This window comes from Phacochoerus africanus, chromosome 1 (genome assembly GCF_016906955.1).
Source record: "Phacochoerus africanus isolate WHEZ1 chromosome 1, ROS_Pafr_v1, whole genome shotgun sequence".
Classification (NCBI taxonomy): Eukaryota; Metazoa; Chordata; class Mammalia; order Artiodactyla; family Suidae; genus Phacochoerus; species Phacochoerus africanus.
In genome coordinates, this window is record NC_062544.1 from 230,725,528 (window position 1) to 230,749,746 (window position 24,219).

Below are 24,219 nucleotides of genomic sequence, written 5' to 3' on the forward strand. Positions count from 1 at the left end.
ACTATTTGTGACTTCTAATGTAATTATTCAGGCAACAATCATTAATGGATGAAACCAGTAGGCTAAAGGCTGATGGTGATTTTTATGATAGAGGGAGTCAGCAGTTATTGTGCAAATACACTGATCAATCTACACAAATGTAGAAAATCAATCAGACATTATCATGTTTGATGTAAAGAAACATGAAAAAATCACACACTAAATATTATTGCCAAAAATAGTGAACTTGAATCTAATCAAGACTCTGGGGCGCATCTCCATTTACAAAAACTATATGAGAAGGAAACAAATTAAGTGATTGTATGGGGAAGGAATTAGGCACATCCAGAATATGGAATATTCTGGAGTTCCCCTGTGGCTCAGCAGAAATGAATTGAAGTAGTATCCATGGGGATGTGGGTTCGATCCCTGGCCTCACTCAGTGGATCAAGGATCCAGCGTTGCTGTTAAGCTGTGGTGTAGGCCAAAGACGTGGCTTGGATCCCCAATTACTGTGGCTGTGGCATAGGCTACTAGCAGCTGTAACTCCAATTTGACTCCTAGCCTGGGAACTTCCGTGTGCCTTAGGTGTAGCCCTAAAAAGACAAAGACAAAAACGAAACAGGATCCAGCATTGCCATAAGCTGTGGTATAGGTTGAAGACATGGCTTAGATCCTGAGTTGCTGTGGCTGTTGTGTAGGCCAGCAGCTGTAACTCCACTTCCACCCCTAACGTGAGAACCTCCAAGTGCCGTGGGTGTGGCCCTAAAAAGAAAAACAAACAAACTATCTGTCTCTGTTTTGTAGATAGGATCGTTTTTGCCATATTTTAGTTTCCACATATAAGTGATATAAAAATACAGAACGCTTCATGAATTTGCGTGTCATCCTTGTCCGGGAACCATGGTAATCTTCTCTTTATCATTCTAATTTTAGCATAGGTGCTGCTGAAGCAAGCACCAATGTCAGATCCTTAACCCACTGTGCCAGGCCAGGGATCAAACCTGTGTCCCAGAACTCCAGAGATGCCACAAATCCCATGGTGCCATGCCAGGAACTCCTAAATCTGCTTTTTAATATCATCGAATCCAAAACAGATACTGGGTCTAAATTAGAACCACTGAGAAAAAGGTTTGCTTTAAAATATTAAATATCAGAGTTCCCGTTGTGGCTCAGTGGTTAACGAACCCAACCAGTATCCATGAGGATGCAGGTTAGATCCCTGGCCTTGCTCAGTGGGTGCCCATAATGGCTCAGTGGAAAGAAATCTGACTAATAACCATGAGGACACAGGTTCAATCCTTGGCCTTATTCAGTGGGTTAAGGATCCAGCGTTGCCATGAGGTGTGGTGTAGGTCACAGATGTGGCTCAGAGCCTGTGTTGCTATGGCTGTGCGTAAGCTGGCAGCTACAGCTCCTATTGGACCCCTACCCTGGAAACGTCCATATGCTGTGGGTGCAACCCTAAAAAGACCAAAAACAAACAAAAAAAACAGTGTAAAGGGAAATAGAAAGGCACTAAAAATAAATTTACCTATTTCAATGTTTTCTATTCTGTTTTCCTTACACTTGTCACTGTGATACCCTCTCCCAAGCTCACACTACATTCCATCACCACCACTTGTCAACCAAAACCCTGACTAGCCCCACATATCCACTATCAGTAGATCCCAACTGGTGGAGCAGTTTGAGGCACTGTCAGGATTCCTGCGGCCAGAAACCCAAACTTATCCTCAGCAACAATGAGAAGGTCTAAACCAAGCCCCGGAAAATTTGTTTGCTTACCCATTCATTTACTTATCACTTAGGCCAATATTTGTGTGCTAGGCTCTTAGACGAAGGCTGGAAATACAAAGTTAAATAAGACATAGTCCTTTTAATTAAGGAAATCCTAATCTAGCAAATCATTATACTAAAGAATAAGAGCCATGCAAGATCTATAAAAGTCAAGGAGGGAGGAATTAAATGGGGTGAAGTGATTTGCTAGATAATTAACTAGAGTATTTTATCAAGCTGGTTATACTTTGGACCACTCCGTGAACTCCAGACTTTGCAATTCCAGCCTCTTTAACAAAGGCAGATATATTATGGTTCTATACTCTATGCTGCTTTCAGAGTCTTAGCAAAAGCCTGATAGATGCTTGATTACATACCATGGGATTTATTTTCTGCCAGGTGGGTCATAGCAGGAAATAACACCCCCAAAAACAGTTACTAAGTGATGCAATCCCTTAAGTCCATGACACATCCCCTTCCCACATTCTCTTTGGTTCAAATATGGTGTTAATAATACCGCCAACTTCCTAATATCCATTTTAAACCTCATTTTTATAACAAATTTGAATTCCCCAATATTGAATAAGTTCCAATGAGATTCTACCTCAGCAGTGCCTTATATAAATTTCCTAGACTTTCCAGTCCCACCAGCAACCACTTTATTCTGGTCTTCATGGTCCCTGGGAGAGAATCCCACAGTCACTCCTTACCAGAGTAATTTTCCTAAAGCACAGTTCTCATCATGCCTCTCTAAGGAACACAGCTGTGCTCATCATTAAATTCTCATCAGTGCTGAACCATGAGCAGTCAGTAAATGTTTGTTGGAGATGACCCCTGGCTCCTGCAAATGAACTTCCCAAGGTAAGCAGAGAGGATTTAATATTCATGGTATCTGTTTCACTGTAGTATCAAGAATGTTTGTGTCCCCAGTAGCTAGAATTTCTCCCTCCTTTGGACAGTTGTAAATAAGATAAAGCACTGACATTTTTTTCTCTAGCCTACTCTTTGGTTTATAATGGGACATGACCACATTGCCTCTCTGCATTTCCACCACTTTTAAACCAGGTTATTATCGTGGAGTATATAGATTTTTTTTTTTTTACATTTATTGCATTTTAGCCTAGCTACTTCCTAGTAATATAAATGGCCAACGTCTTAGAAAATTCCTTTTGAATCACAGCAAATGTGTTATCATACCTATATGTTCTTGTACGTTATGTTTGGGTTTTGGTTTTTTTGCTTTTTGCTTTTTGGGACTGCACCTGCAGCATATGGGAGTTCCCAGGCTAGGTGTTGAATCAGAGCTGCAGCTGCTGGCCTGTACCACAGCCACAGCAACACCAGATCCTTAACCCCCGGAAAGGGGCTAGTGATCGAACTTGCATCCTCATGGATACTAGTCAGGTTCATAAGGATTTTTATGACCTTTTACCAAAATCATATCTGGGTCAGTATTTGTGAGATTCATCTTACTTGTGCATCAGAACCATTGTTCACTGTCTATATAGGCTTGTCAATGTGTGTAAACAAGCTAATCATACATTTGGTATTGTGCGGACTGATTAAAAAGGTCAAATCAATTGAATACTCTCACCTATTCTTTTTGTTTTGTTTTTGTCTTTTCCAGGGCCACACCCATGGCATATGGAGGTTCCCAGGCTAGGGGTCCAATCGGAGCCGTTGCTGCTAGCCTACACCACAGCCACAGCAACGCCAGATCCGAGCCACATCTGCGGCCTACGTCACAGCGCACGGCAATGCCAGATCCTTGCCCACTGAGCAAGGCCAGGGATCGAACCCACAACCTCATGGTTCGTAGTTGGATTCGTTAATCATTGAGCCATGAAAGGAACTCCTCACCTATTGTTTTTAAACCTAATTCTAATAGGGGGAGGGAGTAGGGTAGATTGGGAGTTTGGGGTTAATAGAGGCAAACTATTGCATTTGGAGTGGATAAGCAATGAGATCCTGCTGTATAGCATAGGAAACTATACCTAGTCACTTATGATGGAACATGATGGAGGATAATGTGAGAAAAAGAATATATATCTAAATGACTGGGTCACTTTGTTGTACAGTAAAAATGGAGAGAACACTGTAAATCAACTATAATGGAAAAAATAAAAATCATAAAACAAAACAAAAACAAAAAAACTAACTCTACACATAAGCAATGTGGGAAGTGTCCCGGATAATGTGTCCTACACAAGACTGCACTTAATCCATCGTATTTCTCTCACCATTCTGCTACGAGTTTTGCTAATTGACTTCATTAGTAGTATTCCTTAGAGTTAAGGGATGATCTAAAAAAGAACCATAGACCAGTATATAAAGAGACAATAGTTATGCCCTCCAACATAGTAGCTACTATCCATATATAGCTATTTAAATTTTAATTAAAATCAAATAAAACTGAAAATGTGGTTTTCTCAGTCACACTAGCTGCATTTCAAATGCTCAATAGCAATATGTGGCTAGTAGCTACCTTAGAAAACATTTCCGTCATCTTGAAAATCTCAGTTGGACAACTCTGCTCTATAATTTAGGACATTAGTGTTCTGTAAAGTCACCTGCAGGATGTTTTAAAAATAGCCTTAAAAATAGCTAGGTTCCAAAGTTTTTTATCCAGTAGTCTGAGGTAGAGATGGAGAATGTGCATTTCTAATAATTTCCCAGGTGATGCTGCTACTGCTGGTCAGGATCCATATTTTGATAACCACTGGCTTAGGAGTTAACATCTCATATTACTAAAACAGAAACATTTGAATTTAGGGAGTTCCCATTGTGGCGCAGTGGAAATGAATCTAACTAATATCCATGAGGATCTGGGTTTCATCCCTGGTCTGGCTCAGTGGGTTAAGGATCTAGCATTGCCATGAACTATGGCGTAGGTTGAAGTCACTGCTCTGATCATGCCTTGCTGTGGCTGTGGTGCAGTTTGGAAGCTATAGCTCTAATTTGACCCCTAGCTTGGGTTTTTTGTTTTTTCTTTCTTTTTCTTTTTCTTTTCTTTTCTTTTCTTTTTTTTTTTTTTTGAGGCTGCACCCACAGCATATGGAAGTTCTGGACCAGGGATTGAATCTAAATCACAGCTTTCCACAGTTGTGGCAATGCTGGATCCTTAACCCACTGCACGGGTCTGCATATTGAACCCATAGTGCCACAGAGACAATGCCAGATCTTTAATTCCCTGCACCACAACAGTAACTCCCTTGAGTTTGATTTTTTTTTTTTGCCTTTTCTTTTAAGTGTTGCACCTGACGCACATGGAGGTTCCCAGGCTAGGGGTCCAATTGGAGCTATAGCTGCTGGCTTATGCCACAGCCACAGCAACGCAACCTCAGATCCAAGCCTCATCTGCAACCTACACCACAGCTCATGGCGACGCTGGATCCTTAACTCACTGAGCCAGGCTGGGGATCAAACCTGCATCCTCCTGGATACTAATCAAATTCGTTTCTGCTGACCCACAAAGGGAACTGCTTGAGTTTGAATCTTAACCCCATCTCTCATTAAGTGTATGATGCCTCTGGGCACCAGTTTTCTTATACGTAAAGCAGGAACAATAACAATGCTACTTAATATAATAATGTAAATATAATACAACATAAGTGCTCAGTAAATGTTATGATTATTTATATTCACCTAGTCTTCCTAGTACACAACTGATTCCTATTACCTAACTGACTCACAGCTAGAGAAAAATCAAAGAACAAGTAGCTTTTGATGCATAAGTGAGAAGCAAGCACTAGCGATCACTATTAGGGTTCTCAGAGTGGACCCTAAGTAGACAGACCTGGTAAGATTGCTCTGGTGTATAAGATTCTGGGCTCTTGGGGTGCTGCCTATGCCACTGGATAAAAAACATCAGGATTTTTAGGAGTTCCCGTCATGGCACAGTGGTTAACGAATCCGACTAAGAACCATGAGGTTGCGGGTTTGATTCCTGGCCTTGCTCAGTGGGTTAAAGGATCCAGGTTGTCGTGAGCTGTGGTGTAGTTTGCAGACTCGGCTTGGATCCCGAGTTGCTGTGGCTCTGGCATAGGCCAGTGGCTGCAGCTCCGATTCGACCCCTAGCCTGGGAACCTCCATATGCTGCGGGAGCGGCCCTAGAAAAGGCAAAAAGACAAAAAAAAAAAAAAAAGAACATCAGGATTTTTAAGAAAAGGGGAGGATGGGAGTTCCCTTGTGGTGCAGTGGCTTAAAGATCCAGTGTTTTCACTACAGTGACTTGGGTCTCTGCTGTGGCTTGGGTTCAGTCCCTGGCCTGGAAACTTCCATATGCCTCAGGTACAGCCAAAAAAAATAAAATAAAATACAAAAAAAACAGGGGAGGATGGCAACACTGAACACAAACTTTACCATTCTCACCACTTTCTAAAGATGTCCTGACCCTCTCACCCTTTATAAAATTTAGAATAATTGCTCTTTTAGGAGATCTTGTCTGATGAATTGGAAAGTTCTGTTTTCCTTTATTCTAGTTGGCCTGAGTCCATGCTCCAAACTAAAAAGGGAAGAGCTTTCACTCTAATGCACAATCGTTAAAGTTGTACTAACAACTTTAGGTTCTTAACCTGCTGAGCCACAACCAGAACTCCTAAATATCTTTTTTGTGTAGTTTGAATGTTATATACTTAGAATCTTTTAGGTAAAGAAATATTCTATTTTAAAATACAGGAGTTCCCTGGTGGTCTAGTGGTTGAGGAGTTGGTGTCATGGCTTGTGACTGAGTTTCTATCCCTGGCCTGGGAGCTTCACCATGTTTTGGGTGGGGCCAAAATAATTAATTAATTTAATTAACTTAATACAATGTTTTCTTTTTTGGAGGCAGCACAGTGTGCAGCAGCTTAATGTGGGATCTCAGTTCCAAGACAAGGGATTGAACCAGTGCTGCAGCAGTGAAAGTGCCAAGTATTAACCACTAGACTTGGTGGCATTGGTGGTAAAGTGGAGAGCATAGCTGCCTTCCACTAAACCTCCAGGGAACTCTCCTAAAATATAATCTTTTAACATAGGAAATAGTCAATTCATTTGAATTTCTTTTTTTACTAATTACAAAAATGTTGTTTGCTAATTGCAAGAATTTCAAATTTTATAGAAATGTCTGGCATAAAAAATGACAATGCCCAATAATCCCTTCCCTCATTCTCCAAGTATTACTGTACAAAAATAGTGTCAGCATACACATTACTCCGAAATTTTCTTTTTTAAAAAACACGCCCAAGGAGTTCCTGTTGTGGTTCAGCGGGTTATGAACCCAACTAGTATCCATGAGGATGTCGGTTCCATCCCTGGCCTCATTCACTGGGTTAAGGATCCCGCATTGCCCTGAGCTGTGGTGTAAGTTGCAGACTTGGCACAGATTTCTGTGACTATTGCTTTGGCTGTGGTTGTGGTGTAGGCTGACAGCTGCACCCCCAATTTGACCCCTAGCCTGGGAAATTCCATATGCCACAGGTGCAGTCCTAAAAAACAAACAAAAAAAAAGCCCCAAACCCCAAGATTTCTTTAATATGTGAAATACATTTCTCTACTTCATTATTTTCAGTGACTAAAAAACACTGCCTTGTATGAATGCATCAAAATGTTCCTATCCAGTTATCCATGGCTGGGTATTTGAGCTATTTTAAGTTTTTCACTATTTCAAACAGCAACTATTTCATATTTTCTAAAGGACTTTCATATTTTGGAACATTTTTATATGTTGGAACATATTTTCTGTCAATTGAACTTGCTTCACTTTTCAAATGTACTTTATGTCTTTGTGATATACTAAAAAATACACTAATTTTCTTTAGCATATTCTGTACCTCAGACTTTTCATTCGATGATCATATCCAATAATTCTGAATGAATGCATGTGAAGCATAAAGGACACAGAAGAGAGGGAGGCAGGAAGATTGTGGCCATGGCCACAGCCATGACCACTGCCACCAGTCCACCTCTCTTGGAATGCTCCAGCTTACAAGCCTGGGGGCCAAGTTCTTCAGCATGAAGCAAATCACTAAGCTACCTCTCAGGGGACAGAGGCATAAACCAGAATGATGCCAATTTACAAGGACAAATGTAATTCTCGAAAGAATCAGATAATCCCTTTGAGGTGGTCATTCTCTCTCTCTCTCTCTCTCTCTACACCTTAATGTTCCTAAGAAGCCAATTTAAGCTTGGAGTATAATTTGGTGAGAAAGAAAACTTGGCCTGAAGTGTTGGAGGTTCTCCAAGGCTCCTGTCATCAGGCCTTAAGAGTAGACAGTACCTGCCTTTCCCTCGATGTGCAGACTGGACCATGGTAGACAGCTGGACAGCAAAATACTGAAGAAGCAGGTAATTGCGCAGTTGTTAATATTCAACTGTAATTTCCAATGTGTTTTTTATAATTAAAACAGTATAGAAATAAAGTTAATATTAAACACGTAGCCCTGGAGTTCTCGTCATGACTCAGTGATGAATGAATCTGACTAGCATCCACAAGGATGCAGGTTCAATCCCTGGCCTTACTCAGTGGGTTAAGGATCCGGTGTTGCCATGAGCTGTGGTGTAGGTTGAAGACTTGGCTCAAATCCTGCATTGCTGTGGCTGTGGCGTAGGCCAGCAGCTACAGTGCCGATTTGATCCCTAGCCTGGGAATCTCCTTATGCCTCCGGTGTGGCCCTAAGAAGAAAAAAAGAAAAAAGAAATAAACATGTAGCCCCTACCCTTCTTTTTATTGCCCGTGTTCCTCTGCTTTGTTTCTGTATTTCTATTCCTCCCAGAAACTGTTCTATTTTGTGCTCCTTTTTTTTTTCCAGTTTGTGTCTTTATGTTTCTCCTCTTCCTGTATTTTCCTTCCCATCCTCTCCTTTTCACTGATGACAGAGTATTGTTGAAGTATATTTTCTAATAACGAGTAAGGGTTCTGCACCCATTTCCATCATATGGGGAGGTTATTTCCCACACCAACAAGCTGTTCCCTGACACCAGCTGGGTGCCTACAATCGACTTTTTTTTCTTTCTTTTCTTTTTTTTAGCTTGATGCGGGGTGTTAGTTCCCAGACCAGGGATCAAATTGGGTGGCACCAGTGAAAGCACTGAGTCCTAACCACTAGGCAACCAGGGAACTCCCCTAATTAACTCAATTCTGACACTGCATTTCCAGAAATAGCTTCAGATCCCACAAGACTGCCCTTACCCATCATTTCAGATAGATGCCAGTCGAAAGTCCAGGCTATCACCTGTTACTTCTGACCAACCAGCTATAGATCAAAGGTTCCAACAACTCCCTCTTTGGGTTCCATTAATGTACTAGAGTAGCTCATGGGACTCAGAGAAACATTTGGTTTACTAGATCACTGATTTATTATAAAAGAATATTAACTCAGGACAGCTGGATGGAAGAGATGCATTGAGAACAGTGTGGGGAAGGGGCACAAGCTTTCATGCCCTAAGAGTGTCACTCTCTCAGCACCTCCACAGGTTCACCAACCCCGGAGCTCTTTGAACACCACCCTTCCTTGTGTTTTATGCAGGTTTCATCATTCGTAATTAAATCATTGGCCGTTGGTGAATGATTCAATCTCGAGTCCCTTTCCCCTCCCCCAAAGTCAGATGGGGGTTGGGGGAACTACTGGAAATTCCAATCCTCTAATCCTGTGGTTGGTTCCCCTGACAACCAGCCCCCCCCAAAGGGCTTTCCAGAAGTCACCTCATTAACAAAAGACACCTTGACTGCTCTATTACTTGGAAAATTTCCGGAGTTTTAGAAGTTCTGCCCCCACAAACAGAAGTGAAGACCAAACATATTTCTTATTATAAATCACAATATCACAATGAGCAAAGTTTTTTTTTGTTTTGTTTTTTGTCTTTTTAGAGCTGCACCCACAACATATGGAAGTTCCCAGGCTAGGGGTTGAATCAGAACTATAGCTGCCAACCTATGCCACAGCCATGGGATCTGAGCTGCATCTGCGACCTACACCACAGCTCATGGCAAAGCCAGATCCTTAACCCGGTGAACGAGGCCAGGGATTGAACCTAAATCATCATGGATACTGGTCAGATTCATTTTAGCTGAGCCACAATGGGAACTCCCGACATTTCCATTTTTTGAGATTAAAAAATGGCTCAGTAGGTTAACAACTCAACATAGTATCCCTGAGGATACGGGTGCTATCCCTAGACTCCCTCAGTGGGTGGGGGATCCGGCATTGCTGTGAGCTGTGATGTAGGTTGCAGACGCGGCTCAGATCCCATGTTGCTGTGGCTGTGGTATAGGCTGGAAGGTGTAGCTCCAATCTGACCCCTGGGAACTTCCATATATAACAGGTGTGGCCCACAAAAACAAAAATAAAAATAAAAATGAAGAGGTGTTCCCTTCTGGCGCAGTGGGTTAAGTATCCAGTGTTGTCACTGCAGTGGCTTGGTTTGCTGCTGCAGCAGGAGTTTAGCCTTTGGCCCAGAAACTTGTACATGTCACTGGTACAGCCAAAAGAAAAAAATAAAATAAAATAAAAAAACCCAAAACAAACAAAATTTTTATTTTTATTTTTTGTCTTTTTGCTATTTCTTTGGGCCGCTCCCACGGCATATGGAGGTTCCCAGGCTAGGGGTCCAGTCGGAGCTGTAGCCACTGGCCTACGCCAGAGCCACAGCAACGCGGGATCCGAGCCGCATCTGCAACCTACACCACAGCTCACGGCAACGCCGGATCGTTAACCCACTGAGCAGGGGCAGGGACCGAACCCGAAACCTCATGGTTCCTAGTCGGATTCGTTAACCACTGCGCCACGACGGGAACTCCCAAAACAAACAAAATTTTTAAATGAAGAAATGACAATATAAATTTAGAGAAAACATAAAATTGTAGATAGTATTTACTTCTAACAGTTAAATTGCAAGATGTAGTTTTCTTTAAGTTTTTCATTTTATTATATGAAAAATTAAGGTAATATAAGAACTAGATTTTATAGTTCATAATTAGCTAAAATTGTTGACCATTTCCTGTACTCATATATGAATAAGATCATCCTTAAAACCACTTAGGATTTTTTTAATGTTTTATTGAGTATTATTGACTTAGAAAGTTGTGTTAGTTTCAGGTGTACAACAAAGTAAATCGGTTATACACATACATATATCTGTTCCTTTTCAGATTTTGTTCCCGTTATTACACAATATTGAGCAGCTTACCCTATGCTATACAGTTGATTCTTGTTACCTATTTTCTGTATGTATGCATGTATTTATTTATTTTCTTTTTTTGGCTGCCCTGTGGGATATGGAGTTCCTGGGCCAGAGATCAGATGAGAGCCACAGCTGCAGCAACACCAGATCCTTTTTAATCCACTGTGCTGGGCTGGGGGTCAAACCTGTGTCCTGGCAATATAGAGACACTGCCGATCCCAGCAGGATTTATTTTATATATTGTAGTGTGTATATGTCAATCCCAACCTCCTAATTTATTCCTCTCCCCCACATTTCCCCTTTGGTAACCATAAATTTGGTTTTAAAATCTTTGAGTGTTTCCAGTTTGTATGTTCTTTTATAACAATTTTGTTAGATTTCTATTAGTGATCTCATATGATATTTGTCTTTCTCTGTCTGACTTCACTTAGTATGATAATTTCTAGGTGCATCCATGTTGCTGGGATATATTTTTCTTTTAATCCTGATAGTACATCTCTGGCTACATGAGTAATACATTTTGGAGATCTTTGAATTGTCTAAATGTGAGGCTCTTTGAGAATGTGAAGCCTGGATCTCTTTACAGCTTCTACCAAAAAAAAAAAAAAATCTCTTAATCTAAGAAAGAGATGGAGGAGTTCCCATCATGGCTCAGCAGAAAGAAATCTGACTAGTAACCATAAGGACGCAGGTTTAATCCCTGGCCTCACTCAATGGATAAAGGATCCAAAGTTGCTGTGAGCTGTGGTGTAGGTTGAAGACAAGGCTCGGATCCCATGTTGCTGTTGCTGTGATGTAGGCCAGTGGCTACAGCTCCAATTTGACCCCTAGCCTGGGAAACTCCATATGCCGTGGGTGCTGCCTCAAAAATACAAAAAAAAAAAAAAAGAGGTGGCAGTTTTTATTGTAGCCAAACTGAGGATTATAACCCAGGAACAGCCTCTCAGAAATTTCCAAGAACTGTTTCACTCTACAGGTCAAAGTATAGTTATGTAAGTTTTTGAGACAGATGGCTATACATTAAATGTTGTTGACAGACTGCACAATCCAAATCCACAGGTACAAAGCAAATAGTGGATCACAGGTCACTGTGGCTCTTTATAAGGAAGAGGGTAGGTTATTTTCTAAGGAGTTGTGATCCTTGATGAAATTAAGAAGGAATGTTATCTCCTAAGGAGTTTTGGTTACTGTGAATACACAATAAACACTAAAGGGGAGGAATGAGGCTTGAATGGGCAGAAGAAAATTTTATGTTTTATCTTGCATAAAATATGAATTTTAATGTACCAATTGTAACACCTGGTCTTATTTATCACGAAAATTTTAATTACCTTGGGAACAAATTTATTGTTTACTTTTACTTATATTTTTCCCTTTGAGTAACTAACCTTCAAAAAAAATGTTCTTTTTGGAGTTCCCTGGTGGCTCAGCAGGTTAAGGATCTGGCATTGTCACTGCTGTGGCTCCAGTTGCTGCTGTGGCATGGGTTCTATCCCTGACCCTGGAACTTCCACAAGCTGCAGGCACAGCCAAAAGCAAACAAACAAAAACACCAAGAAAAAGATCTTTTTTTTTTTCAATCTATTTAGAGATTTAGAAACTCATTGTTTAACTTCTCTTATGTCAGTAATCAAGAATTTATGCACCTAGGGAATTGCCCGATGGTCTAGCAGTTAGGCACTTTCTGTATTCTTTCTTCCTTTCTTTTTTTTTTTTTTTCTTTTTTCTTTTTAAGGCTGCACTCTGGCATATGGAAGTTCCTGGACTAGGGGTAGAATCAGAGCTATAGCTGCCGGCCACAGCCACAGCAATGCCAGATACAAGCCACGTCTGAGGCCTACACCACAGCTCCAGGCAACACTGGATTCTTAACCCACTGAGTGAGGCCAGGGATTAAACCACATTCTCATGGACACTATGTGGAGTTAACCTGCTGAGCCACAATGCGAACTCCCCTATGAACATTTTAAAGTCATCAAAAGAATACAAAGGCACAACCTCACAAGAGAAAGTGTGTAAAGAGGATCAGTCACAATGTATTTCTGGAAATTTCTAGATCTACCATTGATATGCAGAATACTTACAGTAGTTCAATTCAAGGCTCTAATAGGCATAATTTTCATTTATATCATTGAGCACATCCTGTAAATCTTTTGCTTCAGCAGAGTGAATAGGCCAGTTCTCCAGTTCATTCTTGAAGTATTTGCTAGTGCCATGATCGAATTGATTCTGGGGAGCAAAAAATCTTCATCTCCGTATTTTTCCACCGCAACTTTAGAACAGCTCAGAAAGATGTCCATTCATCACTTATCATTCCATTTTCTCCAATCATAGCAAATGCTGCAATGCCACAAAGGCAGGGCGTCCATCAATGCCTTTGCACCTCAGGGTTGATGTTAGAGGGGAGGAAAAAAGAGAGAGAAACCTGTGTTCAAAATCAATACACATTGAATTCTAGAGATGATTTAACTCAGTATCATATTTGAAAAGGGAAACACTCAGGAATAAGGAAATTATACAGTTGTAATTTTCAACCATAACATAGCATCAGCTGCATTTTGCCTTGCTTTGAAATTCTCAGATGAAAAGCAGGCTTGTCTGAATGCAAAGTGTTATTACCTATCTTCTCTTCAAGGTTGCAGTTATTTAGTAATCATTCTCATTTAAGTTACTCTTACTGTTCTATGCATGGTTATGCTTTTAGCTCAGGAGGAAAGCAATTCTTATAAAAGCCACCCAATTTCAGAGCTGGGTAACATTTAAAATCAAAGAAAGTGAATTATATTTAATAGTAGTTAAGGCTTCTAAGCAAAAATGCATAATGCCACAGAATTAAATTAAGCCTGCTTTTATATAAAGTCATACTCCTAAATTCCTAGGGATGGTCATCTATGTGGAAAAGCCTCATGTACTCAAGTTTTCTATTCCTTGCATCAGTGGGATGCTAGAGCTGAAAAAACTCTAGGGGATGCTGTTCATGTTGTACTTGTGTCCCCTGGAAATGGACAGCACAGCCTCTACAGCAAGGCTCCTGCAGAGGATGGCTAGGAAGGAGTAGACTGAATGAAAATAAGAACAGCAATAAGGAAGCTATTACAGGGGTACAGTGAGAAAGAATGAAACAGTGGCTGCAAGGATGAAAAGGAGCAGCAGCTGTGAAACACTGAGAAGGTGGATCAATAGGACTTGGTGGGGAATGAGGAGGAGGAAGCCAGGATTCTTCCCTCACGCTGGACTGAAGGAATGATCTCAGTCACCACACCTCATCCAAATCTTTGTCCTCTCCTTTACTCTGAAGTAGGTGACCATATCTAGGCAAGTTTGTATGATCACGAAGATTAGTTCAGAGCCAGGTATTTCTGTTTTCAGTTGAAATTGTCTCATGCAGGCCTGCGGGCTCACAGCTGCCTCTCTTCCCCAGCAGCATACCAGCAAATGACTTGAGAAATCAGCACTCATCAATCTACAGGCACTGTCAGTTGGTTTGGGAAAGAACAACCTTTGGGAAACATCAATATCCTCCATGGCAGTGATGAATCTCCTGGAGCATTGATGGATATATAATTTATTTTGGCTTCAAAAAGCATTTGAAGATGTCCTCAGTAACATATTTGAAATAAGCCAGGCACACAGAACTGCCATGGTAATAGTATATGCTGTGGCCTCCATGCAGAAGCTCCAGGGAAAAGACGTGAATTGAGGCTGGAATAAAGCTCAGGAGCCTCTTGCCAAGCCTGGTGGCCTCACTCAGAGCTGGCATCAGCCTGGAGAAAGTGGTGAGTTTTTTCTAATCGGTCCTCTTGAGTGGATGCTTTTCTGCAATTTGCAATGTGCATGCTAGATTTCATAGTGCTGGTAATGGCCCTAGGACACACAATTACTCTGGCACTTAGTGCATGGAAGATCAGAAGCTAGAAACCTAATAATGGAGTAATTATTCTCCTGGAGCAATTAATTGGGAGGAGGGAAAGGAAGGAAGCTGGGAAGGGGAAGCAATAGGACAATACATTAGGTGAGGTTGTTAAGGAATGTTACCGTTTTACAGAAACATTTCAGTATTTATGTATAATCACTGGGACAGATCTATAGGGCTTGAAACTTATGCAACTTTGGAGTTCCCTCTTTAAGAAAAAGAATATAGGAGTTCCCATCGTGGCTCAGCGGAAACGCATCCGACTAGGAACCATGAAGTTGCAGTTTCAATTCCTGGCCTTCCTCAGTGGGTCAGGGATCTGGTGTTGCTGTGGCTGTGGTGTAGGCTAGCAGCTACAGCTCCAATTAGCCCCCTAGCCTGGGAACCTTCCTGTGCCATGGGTGCAGCCCCAGAAAAAGACAAAAGACAAAAAAAAAAAGAATATTAAATTACGAAAGCAAAATTGCTAGAGCCCTCACTGGAACCTGAGATGGGCCAGTGCAAGTCAAATACCTGAAGCTTAAGCTTCAGTAACTTCATGGTAAATCTGCCCTGATTAATATGTCCTGTTCTTTAAAGTAGATGCCAAAGGAAACTGGGTATGTAATTCATGCCACTATGTTCTGGGAACTTCTACTGCAAAGGAATTAAGAAACAAATCCACCTACTCATTACTAGTGCTTAATACAGGAAGGGAGGATGAAAGGAAGAAACAGGGGGAGAGAGGAAGGAAAGAAGGAATTTGGGAGGGAGATAAGAAGAAACAGTTTTTTTTCCGTTTTTGTTTTGTTTTGTTGTTTTTAACTTCATGGAGTTCCTGTCATGGCTCAGTGGCTAACGAATCTGACTAGGAACCATGAGGTTTCAGGTTCAATCCCTGGCCTTGCTCAGTGGGTTAAGGATCTGGTGTTGTCGAGACAGGATTAAGATGGCGGAATAGAAGGACTGGAGCTCAACTTCTCTCCTAAAAACAACAAAATTCACAACGAAAGACTGAGCAGTCTCCACCCAAATGGACCGGAAACCCATACCCTACTCCAGAAGAAAAAGAGGAGGCCACATCCACAGGTAGGACGGGTGATTTCGTGATATAAACAATCCCATACCTCCCGGGTGGGAAGCTCCACAGACTGAAAACTAACTGGCTCACAGAGACTCACCTACAGGAGTGAGAGTTCTGAGCCCCACATCAAACCCTCACATGCTGGGATCTGTCACTGGGAGAAAGAGCCCCTGGAGCATCTGGCATTGAAGGCCAGCGGGGCTTGTGCGCAGGAGCTCCACAGGACTGGGGGAAACGGAGACCCCATTCTCAAAAGGTGCACACAGACTTTCACGTGCACTAGGTCCCAGGGCAGAGCGAGGTCTCCACAGGAACCTAGGTCAAACCTGACTGCAGTTCTTGGAGGACCTCCTGGGAAAACAGGGGTGAATGTGGCTTGTTGTGAGGGAAGGACATTGAAGGCAAAGCTCTCGGGAATATTCAGCAGTTGTCTTTCTCTGGAGGTGGCCATTTTGGGAAAACATGGCCCCACCCATCAGTCAGCCCTGAGAAGCCCCAGGGCAAACAACAATCCAGGTGGGATCACAGCCCCACCCCTCAGTAAACAGGCTACCTAAAGACCCCTCAGGCACACAGCCCCTCTAATCCCATCCAGAGACTAAGCCCCACCCACCAGAGGGATTAGAATCAGCTCCACCTACCAGTGGGCAGGCATCAGCCCCTCCCATCAGGAAGCCTACAGCAAGCTCCCCATACTGACTTCAGCCACAAGGGGGGCAGACACCAGAAGTAAGAGAGGCTACAGCTCTATTATCTATAAAAAGGTCACCACACCAAAAACCCATAAAAATGAAAAGACAGAGAACTATAACTCAGATGAGGGAGAAAGGAAAAACCCCAGAAAAACAGCTAAGCCATGAGGAGATTCTCAGCCTCCAGGAAAAAGACTTTAGACTGTTGATGCTGAAGATGATGCAAGACATTGGAAATAAACTGGAGGCAAAGATGGATAACTTACAGGAAACACTAACCAAAGAGTTACAAGATATAAAACTTAAACAAGAAGAGATGCAAAATACAATAACAGAAATAAAAAATTCACTAGAAGCAGCTAACAGCAGAATACAGGAGGCAGAAGAATGAATAAGCGAGGTGGAGGACAGATTAGAAGAAATTACGGATACAGAACAGAAAAGAGAAAAAAGACTGAAAACAAGTGAAGAGAGTCTCAGGGAACTCTGGGACAATGTTAAATGCACCAACATCCGTATTATAGGGGTGCCAGAAGGGGAAGAGAGAGAGAAGGGGACAGAAAAAATATTCCAAGAGATAATAGCCGAAAATTTCCCTAACATGGGAAAGGAACCACTCACTCAAATCCAGGAGGCACAACGAGTACCATATAAAATAAACCCAAGGAGGAACACACCAAGACACATAATAATCAAACTGACCAAAATTAAAGACAAAGAGAAAATCTTGAAAGCAGCTAGGGAAAAGAAACAAGTAACATACAAGGGAACCCCAATAAGGTTGCTGGCAGATTTTTCAGCAGAAACTCTGCAGTCCAGAAGGGAGTGGCATGATATACTTCACGTGATGAAAGGAAGAAACCTCCAGCCAAGATTACTTTACCCAGCAAGGCTCTCATTCAGATTTGAAGGAGAAATAAAAACCTTCTCAGATAAGCAAAAGCTAAGAGAATTCAGCAACACTAAACCAGCCTTACAGCAAATACTAAAGGAACGTCTCTAGGCAGGAAAGAAAAGATCAGCAACAGGAAACAAAAATTCCACAAATGACAAGGCTCACCAGTAAAGGTATATATACAGTAAAGATACGAAATCATCCATGCACAATTATACCATCAAAATCAGAAATCATGAGAAGAGGTGGGTACAAATGCGGGACATCGGAGATGAACTTGCAATTAAGAGAACAACAACTTAAAACAATCTCATATACACTTAGACTCTTACATCAAAACTTCAGAATAACTGCAAACCAAAAATCTACAATTGGTACACAAACAAGGAATCTCTGGAGAAGAAATATATCTCATAGTAAATAAGTGCATAATCCACCATGAAGGGGGTCATTTGACATCATTCTTGGAATACTGAAGTCTTCTTAGATCTGATTCTGATTTCCTCTCCATCAAAGAACTTATGATAATTATAATTAAATAATGCCACTGTACAATTAAATAATACAGTTCTACAATTGTATTATTAATAATCATTTCTCTCCATGGTACAATGTAAAGTCTATAATGTCTTGTTTATTACATCACCTAGAATGGTGTAATGCCTTTATTGAAGAATCAATGAGATGGAACAAATTGTGAGGACATATTTATATAGTTACACTGTTTTTTAACCAACTTATGCATTTTATATTTTACTTATTTTCAGAGGGTGTATTATTTTTGTTATGCTTACCAGTTGTTATTCTTTTTACTATGCTATATAAAATATTTAATGGTATATAAGGCTTTCTTCTTTATAAATTTTAGTTGCACAATATAACAATTTAATATAATGCTAATTTTTAAAGAAAAATTGAAATGTAATAGATAAAACTAAGTAGTAAAGATGAAAGCCATAAAATTGGGATAAAGTATAGAATAAATTTCCTATTTGTCTCAGCATATTTTCCATTCCACTTCTCCAGTGGGAGTCACTTAATCTGTCTCTTAAGATCCATGTTATAATAATCTGTGTGAATGTAATTGTGTGTAAATGTATGTATTTTATTCTGTAAAAAAATAAAAAATAAAATAAAAAATAAAAGGATCTGGTGTTGTAAGCTGTGGTGTAGGTTGCAGATGCGTCTCGGATCCCGAGTTGTGTGGTTGTGGCCTAGGCCAGCGGCTACAGCTTCGATTCGACCTCTAGCCTGGGAACCTCCATATGCCGTGGGAATGGCCCTAGAAATGGCAAAAAGAAAAAAAACAAAAAAACTTCATGATGTCAGCTCTACTAGCTACCTCCAACATTTCCCTTTCTTTTTTTCTTTCTTTTTTTTTTTCCAGCCACACTTGAGGCATATGAAAGTTCCCAGGTTAGGGATCAAATCAGTGCTGCAGCTGCCAGCCGTCCTACATCACAGCCACAGCAACACCAGATCCAAGCTGCATCTATGACCTACACCACAGCTTGTGGCAACACAGGATCCTTAACTCACTGAGTGAGGCCAGGGATTGAACCCGCATCCTCATGGACACTAATTGGGTTCTTAACCCACTGAGCCACAACTGGAACTCCCTCCCTTTCTTTTTATTTAGGGTGTGCTGGTGGCATGTAGAAGTTCCTGTGACAGGAATCGATCCCACACCACAGCAGTAAACCAAGCTGCTGCAGTGACAACTCTGGGTCCTTAACCCCTTTGACACAAGGGAACTCCAGAGTACCAGTTGTGGCTCAGTGGCTTAAGAACCCAACTAGTATCCACGAGGGTGCAGGTTTGATCCCTGGCCTTGCTCAGTGGGTTAAGGTCCAGTCTTGCTGCAAACTGTGGCCTAGGTCTCAAATGCAGCTGGGATCCAGTGTTGCTGTGGCTGTGGCTTAGGCCAGCAACTACAGCTCCAATTACACCCCTAGCCTGGGAACCTCCATATGCCACAGGTACAGCCCTAGAAAGAAAAAAAGACAAGGGAGCTCTGACTTTTCCCTTTTTTTTAACCAAAATTATTGATAAAACTGATGGCCTACTTTATTCTCTAGATTTACTTCTAAATGACTAACCTGTTTCTTAACCCCATAAATAGCAAAAATTTCCCACTCTGAGAGATACTATTTAAAAGGTACATCTTCAGAGTTCCCGTTGTGGCTCAGTGGTTAAGGAATCCGAGTAGGAACCATGAGGTTGTGGGTTCAATCCCTGGCCTTGCTCAGTGGGTTAAGGATCTGGCGTTGCTGTGAGCTGTGGTGTAGGTTGCAGAGGTGGCTCGGATCCTGCGTTGCTGTGGCTGTGGTGTAGGCTGGTCGGCTACAGCTCCAATTAGACCCCTAGCCTGGGAACCTCCATATGCCACAGGTGAGGCCCTGAAAAGACAAAAAGACAAAAAATAAAATAAAATAAAAATAAAAGGTACATTGTCATAAATTAGGTGTGTTAAGTTCCTTATTAAAGTACCAGTCTCTTGGATATGGAGAAAGAGATATTCTCATAAGCATTTTTTTCAATTTAATTTTTATTTTATATTAGAGTATAGTTGATTTACAGTGTTGTGTTAGTTTCAGGTGTATAGCAAAGTGATTCAGTTATACATATACATATATCCATTCTTTTTCAGATTCTTTTCTCATATAGGTTATTACAAAATATTGAGTAGCGTTCCCTGTGCTGTACAGTTGGTCCTTATTGATTATCTATTTATATATTGTAGTGTGTATTTGTTTTTTTGTTTTGTTTTGTTTTTTTGTCTTTTTGTCTTTTTTAGGGCCATACCTCAGCATATGGTGGTTCCCAGGCTAGGTTCTAATTGGAGCTGTAGCCGCTGGCCTACCCCACAGCCACAGCAACATAGGATCTGAGCCCTGTCTTTGACCTACACCACAGCTCACAGCCATGCCAGATCCTTAACCCACTGAGCAAGGCCAGGTATCGAACCCACAACCTCATGGTTCCTACTTGGATTCGTTAACCACTGAGCCACGACGGGAACTCCTGTGGTGTGTATTTGTTAATCTCAAACTACTAATTTATCCCTCCCCTCACCTTTCCCCATTTGGCAACCATAAATTTGTTTTTGAAGTCTGTGAGTCTGTTTCTGTGTCTCACTCACTTTTAATTTGGTAAAATCATTCTGGATATGAATTGGATTATATATATATTTTAAATAAGCCTAACTTTGGACATGGCGCTCTTAGGAATACACAGTACACAGAGAAGTTCTGTTGTGGTACAGCAGGTTAAAAATCTGGTGTTGTCACTGCAGCAGCTTGGGTCACCGCTGTGTCACGGGTTCAATCTCTAGCCCTGGAACTTACTTAAGATGCATGGGTTCGGCCAAACAAAAACAAAACAAAACAAAATACAACAAAACAATGCACAGAGTTTTCAGACAAGTTCTCCAATCAGCTTTATCCTATAAAATATGAAATGGTGGTTATGTATGATACACTCCTGTTTGTCTTCTGTAAATGCAGATTAATGGCTTTTTAAGATACATTGCCTCCAGGTAAACAACTATAGACGTCATTAACTCAGCTCATTTTATTCAATCAAAACTTTTTCCGGAAAGAAAAGATACACACAAAAACATAGAAAAAGAAAACCTGACAGAAATACTCAGTATCTCTCAAATCTGTCTTCTTCTCCAATGTGCTAATAATAGAAACCTCTGACATTGATCCGATAGGGCTGTGCCAGATACTGAGTACTAGGGGCATGTATGAGCCCACCTTGCTCTCCCACAATCCTTTGAGTAAGGCTATAATTTTCATCACCCCCATTTTAACAAGAGAAGAAAATGAGAAACCTACGGGTGTTACGTTAATTTGACTAAGGTCATACAGCTAGAGAAGGAGAGGTTGAGGTTCAAATGCAGTCTGGCTTTGGAGTCTGGGCTCTTCGCTGCAACTCTACATAACTACCCCACAGTCACAAGTCATTGCAGGCCTAAAACTCCCTAAGTAGCCTCCCAATTCACCTTCCAGTGTCTATGCTGATTCATTTCTCTCATTGCAGTTGAGAGACATTTAGATTATGCCTGTCGGAATCTGCCCACCACCATCTTGACTTTTCCAGTAGCTTTCTGTAGCCTACAGACCAAAAGGCCAAACAATCCAGACTCAGTTTACCCTTTCCTCCTCCCCTTCAGAACTGAGCTGGGCTGATCCCCTTCTACCTTCCTCTCTTCAATTACGTCAGCTCACCTGGTCCTTCGGAGTTACAATTTTCCTGACTTCCTTGATGAAGTCTAAACCCTTCTTGCAGGCTGCCAACTGTAGGGAGCTTTCCTCCTTTTCAAGCATCATAATTGAATTGTTTACATTCATCTGGATAATACATATGAATACATATAAAACATTTAAAACTCATGTAAAAGAACATTGACATTATTTGCTTAAAGTCTATCCTCTCTACCAACTGTAAGCCCATGAGGACATGGTCCTTGTTTGCTTTTATCCATCACTGTATCTCCCATGGTGAGTACAGAGTAGACACTGTTAGGGGCTACATGGAGGCTCATTGTTAAAATGGCTCATTGTGCTGACCTCGCAAATGAAATATGAGGTCACACTGACCCATGAGACTGACGCCCTTGCTCAAGCGACATTCTGTTTTTGCCGCTGGCACTTACTCTCCCAAGACTACAAGACTACCCTACCTTTGGACACCTCTGGCTTTCTCAAGACTTTGTGACCACCAGAGTCCAGCTACAGGCTAATGGTAAATTTACCCCCCTTCAGGGGATCCAATTTTCCATTTGTGGGATATAAGAAGGACCTGCCAGAATGGCAGGGGCTGGCTCTTCTCAAGGATCAGTCACCTTCTCCTTTCCCTTTAATAAAGTTCCTTCTCCGCCTGACCACTTGATGCGTTCTTTTTCTCTGCACTCACCTTACAGACACACAATACATTCCTGTTCAATAAATAAATGAAAGGTGTTCCCATCGTGGCTCAGCAGTTGACGAATCCGAGTAGGAACCATGAGGTTGCGGGTTTGATCCCTGGCCTTGCTCAGTGGGTTAAGGATCTGGCATTGTCATAAGCTGTCAGACGTGGTTCAGATCCTGCGTTGCTGTGGCTGTGGCTGCAGCTCTGATTGGACCCCTAGCCTGGGAACCTCCATATGCTGTGGGAGCAGCCCTAGAAAAGGCAAAAAGACAAAATAAAATAAAATAAAGATTCAATTATGAATATATTTGAACTTGAGATAGACATAGAACTTTAAGCATTGATGTAACATTTTATAAAGGAATAACTAGTTTTTATTGTGACTACTAAACATTTGTAGGAAGTTTTACACACTTTGTGTTAGTTATTTCTCTAAAAAACACAGTAATAAACTTATAGTTATTCCTATTTCCAAATGCAATTTTTTTTTTTTTTTTTTTAGGGCTGCACCTGAGGCACATGGAAGTTCCCAGGCTAGGGGTTGATTCTGAGCCACATCTGTGACCTACACCACAGCTCATGGCAGTGCCAGATCCTTAACCCACTAAAACAGGGATCGAACCCACAGCCTCATGGGTACTATTCAGGTTTGTTACCACTGAGCCATGACAGGAACTCCTCGAAATGTAAATTTGAGGAACAGAAGCACAAATACATCATACTTCGCCCAAGATTGTTTATAAAGCACCGCAATTTCAGCAAGCCTGATCAAAATGTATTTGGCTTTTTGCTTTATTCAAGAACTCAGTAATATTATTTTCAACTATGCTCAAATATTTTAACTTAAATTATGTTAGTTATCTTTACATATAGGACATAAGTTAACCCTTTTTTGGTAATGGTTGGTGAAATTCTTCTATAATCGTGCTCCTCCACATGATGGCTGACCTAAGAATTCCTAAATTATAATCCCAATACACACTCCATCTAGTAACACAAAAATTACAGATTGTATTTTTCCCAGGATTGACAGTTCTTAGAACTCAGCAATGTTGCCTTCGGTTACCCTGGGAAAAAGAAAATGATTCAATCAAGCAATTTTTAAACCTCAGAGTTCCTGTGTTGGCTCAGTGGAACCATATCTGACTAGGATCCATGAGGATGCAGTTTCAATCCCTGGCCTCACCTCGATCAGTGAGTTAAGGATCTGGTGTTACAGTGAACTGTAGTGTAGGTCACAGACAGCTTGGATCTGGCATTGCTGTGGCTGTGGTGTAGGCCAGGGGCTACAGCTCCGATTTGACCCCTTGCCTGGGAACCTCCATATGCCACAGGTGCAGCCCTAAAAAGACAAAACTAAAAACAAAACAAGACAAAAAAACCCCTTAAACTAAGCATTTCCTAGTTGTTGTCTATGAGCCAGAGCAAACTGATCAATCAAAGCCCCACTACAATCTCCCAGATAATCTAGATTCTAAACACCTGCTTTCCTCTTTGGTGCTATGGGGCCTGCTTAGTCCACAGCTATACTTCCTTCTCTACTCTCGGGTGCATTCACTTACGTCCTATGTCCACATTTTTATACTGGGAGCAGATTATTACCTCCATACTGGGTAAGGGTCATTTCTTCATCATTTTAGGACAAGCAATAGGATGAAGGAAAATAACCAAAACAAAACAAAAGAACAAAACAGACATTGTAATCTGACAAAGGAAGGTTTGGATTTGCTGGTTAACATAGGAAATTGCTTCACTTCATATCTCTAATACCAAAAGCTTGACAGAAAGGAGTTATTTGAGAAGGAGGCATTTTTCAAACTTT

General features: G+C 41.2%; 1 protein-coding gene and 1 non-coding gene across 2 annotated transcripts in view; one reads left to right on the forward strand and one right to left on the reverse strand.

Moving 5' to 3' along the window:
- Window positions 1-832: 832 nt before the first annotated feature.
- On the reverse strand, window positions 833-939 carry LOC125114019 (U6 spliceosomal RNA). Its single transcript, XR_007131671.1, has one exon. It is a non-coding gene; the product is annotated as a U6 spliceosomal RNA (small nuclear RNA).
- Window positions 940-8,025: 7,086 nt separating this feature from the next.
- DPPA4 (developmental pluripotency associated 4) overlaps window positions 8,026-24,219 on the forward strand; it is a 28,850-nt gene continuing 12,656 nt past the window's right edge. Inside the window, exon 1 of the mRNA XM_047752934.1 lies at window positions 8,026-8,079. Within this exon, the coding sequence (XP_047608890.1) occupies window positions 8,026-8,079 (54 nt within the window). The remainder of the gene's footprint in view (window positions 8,080-24,219) is intronic.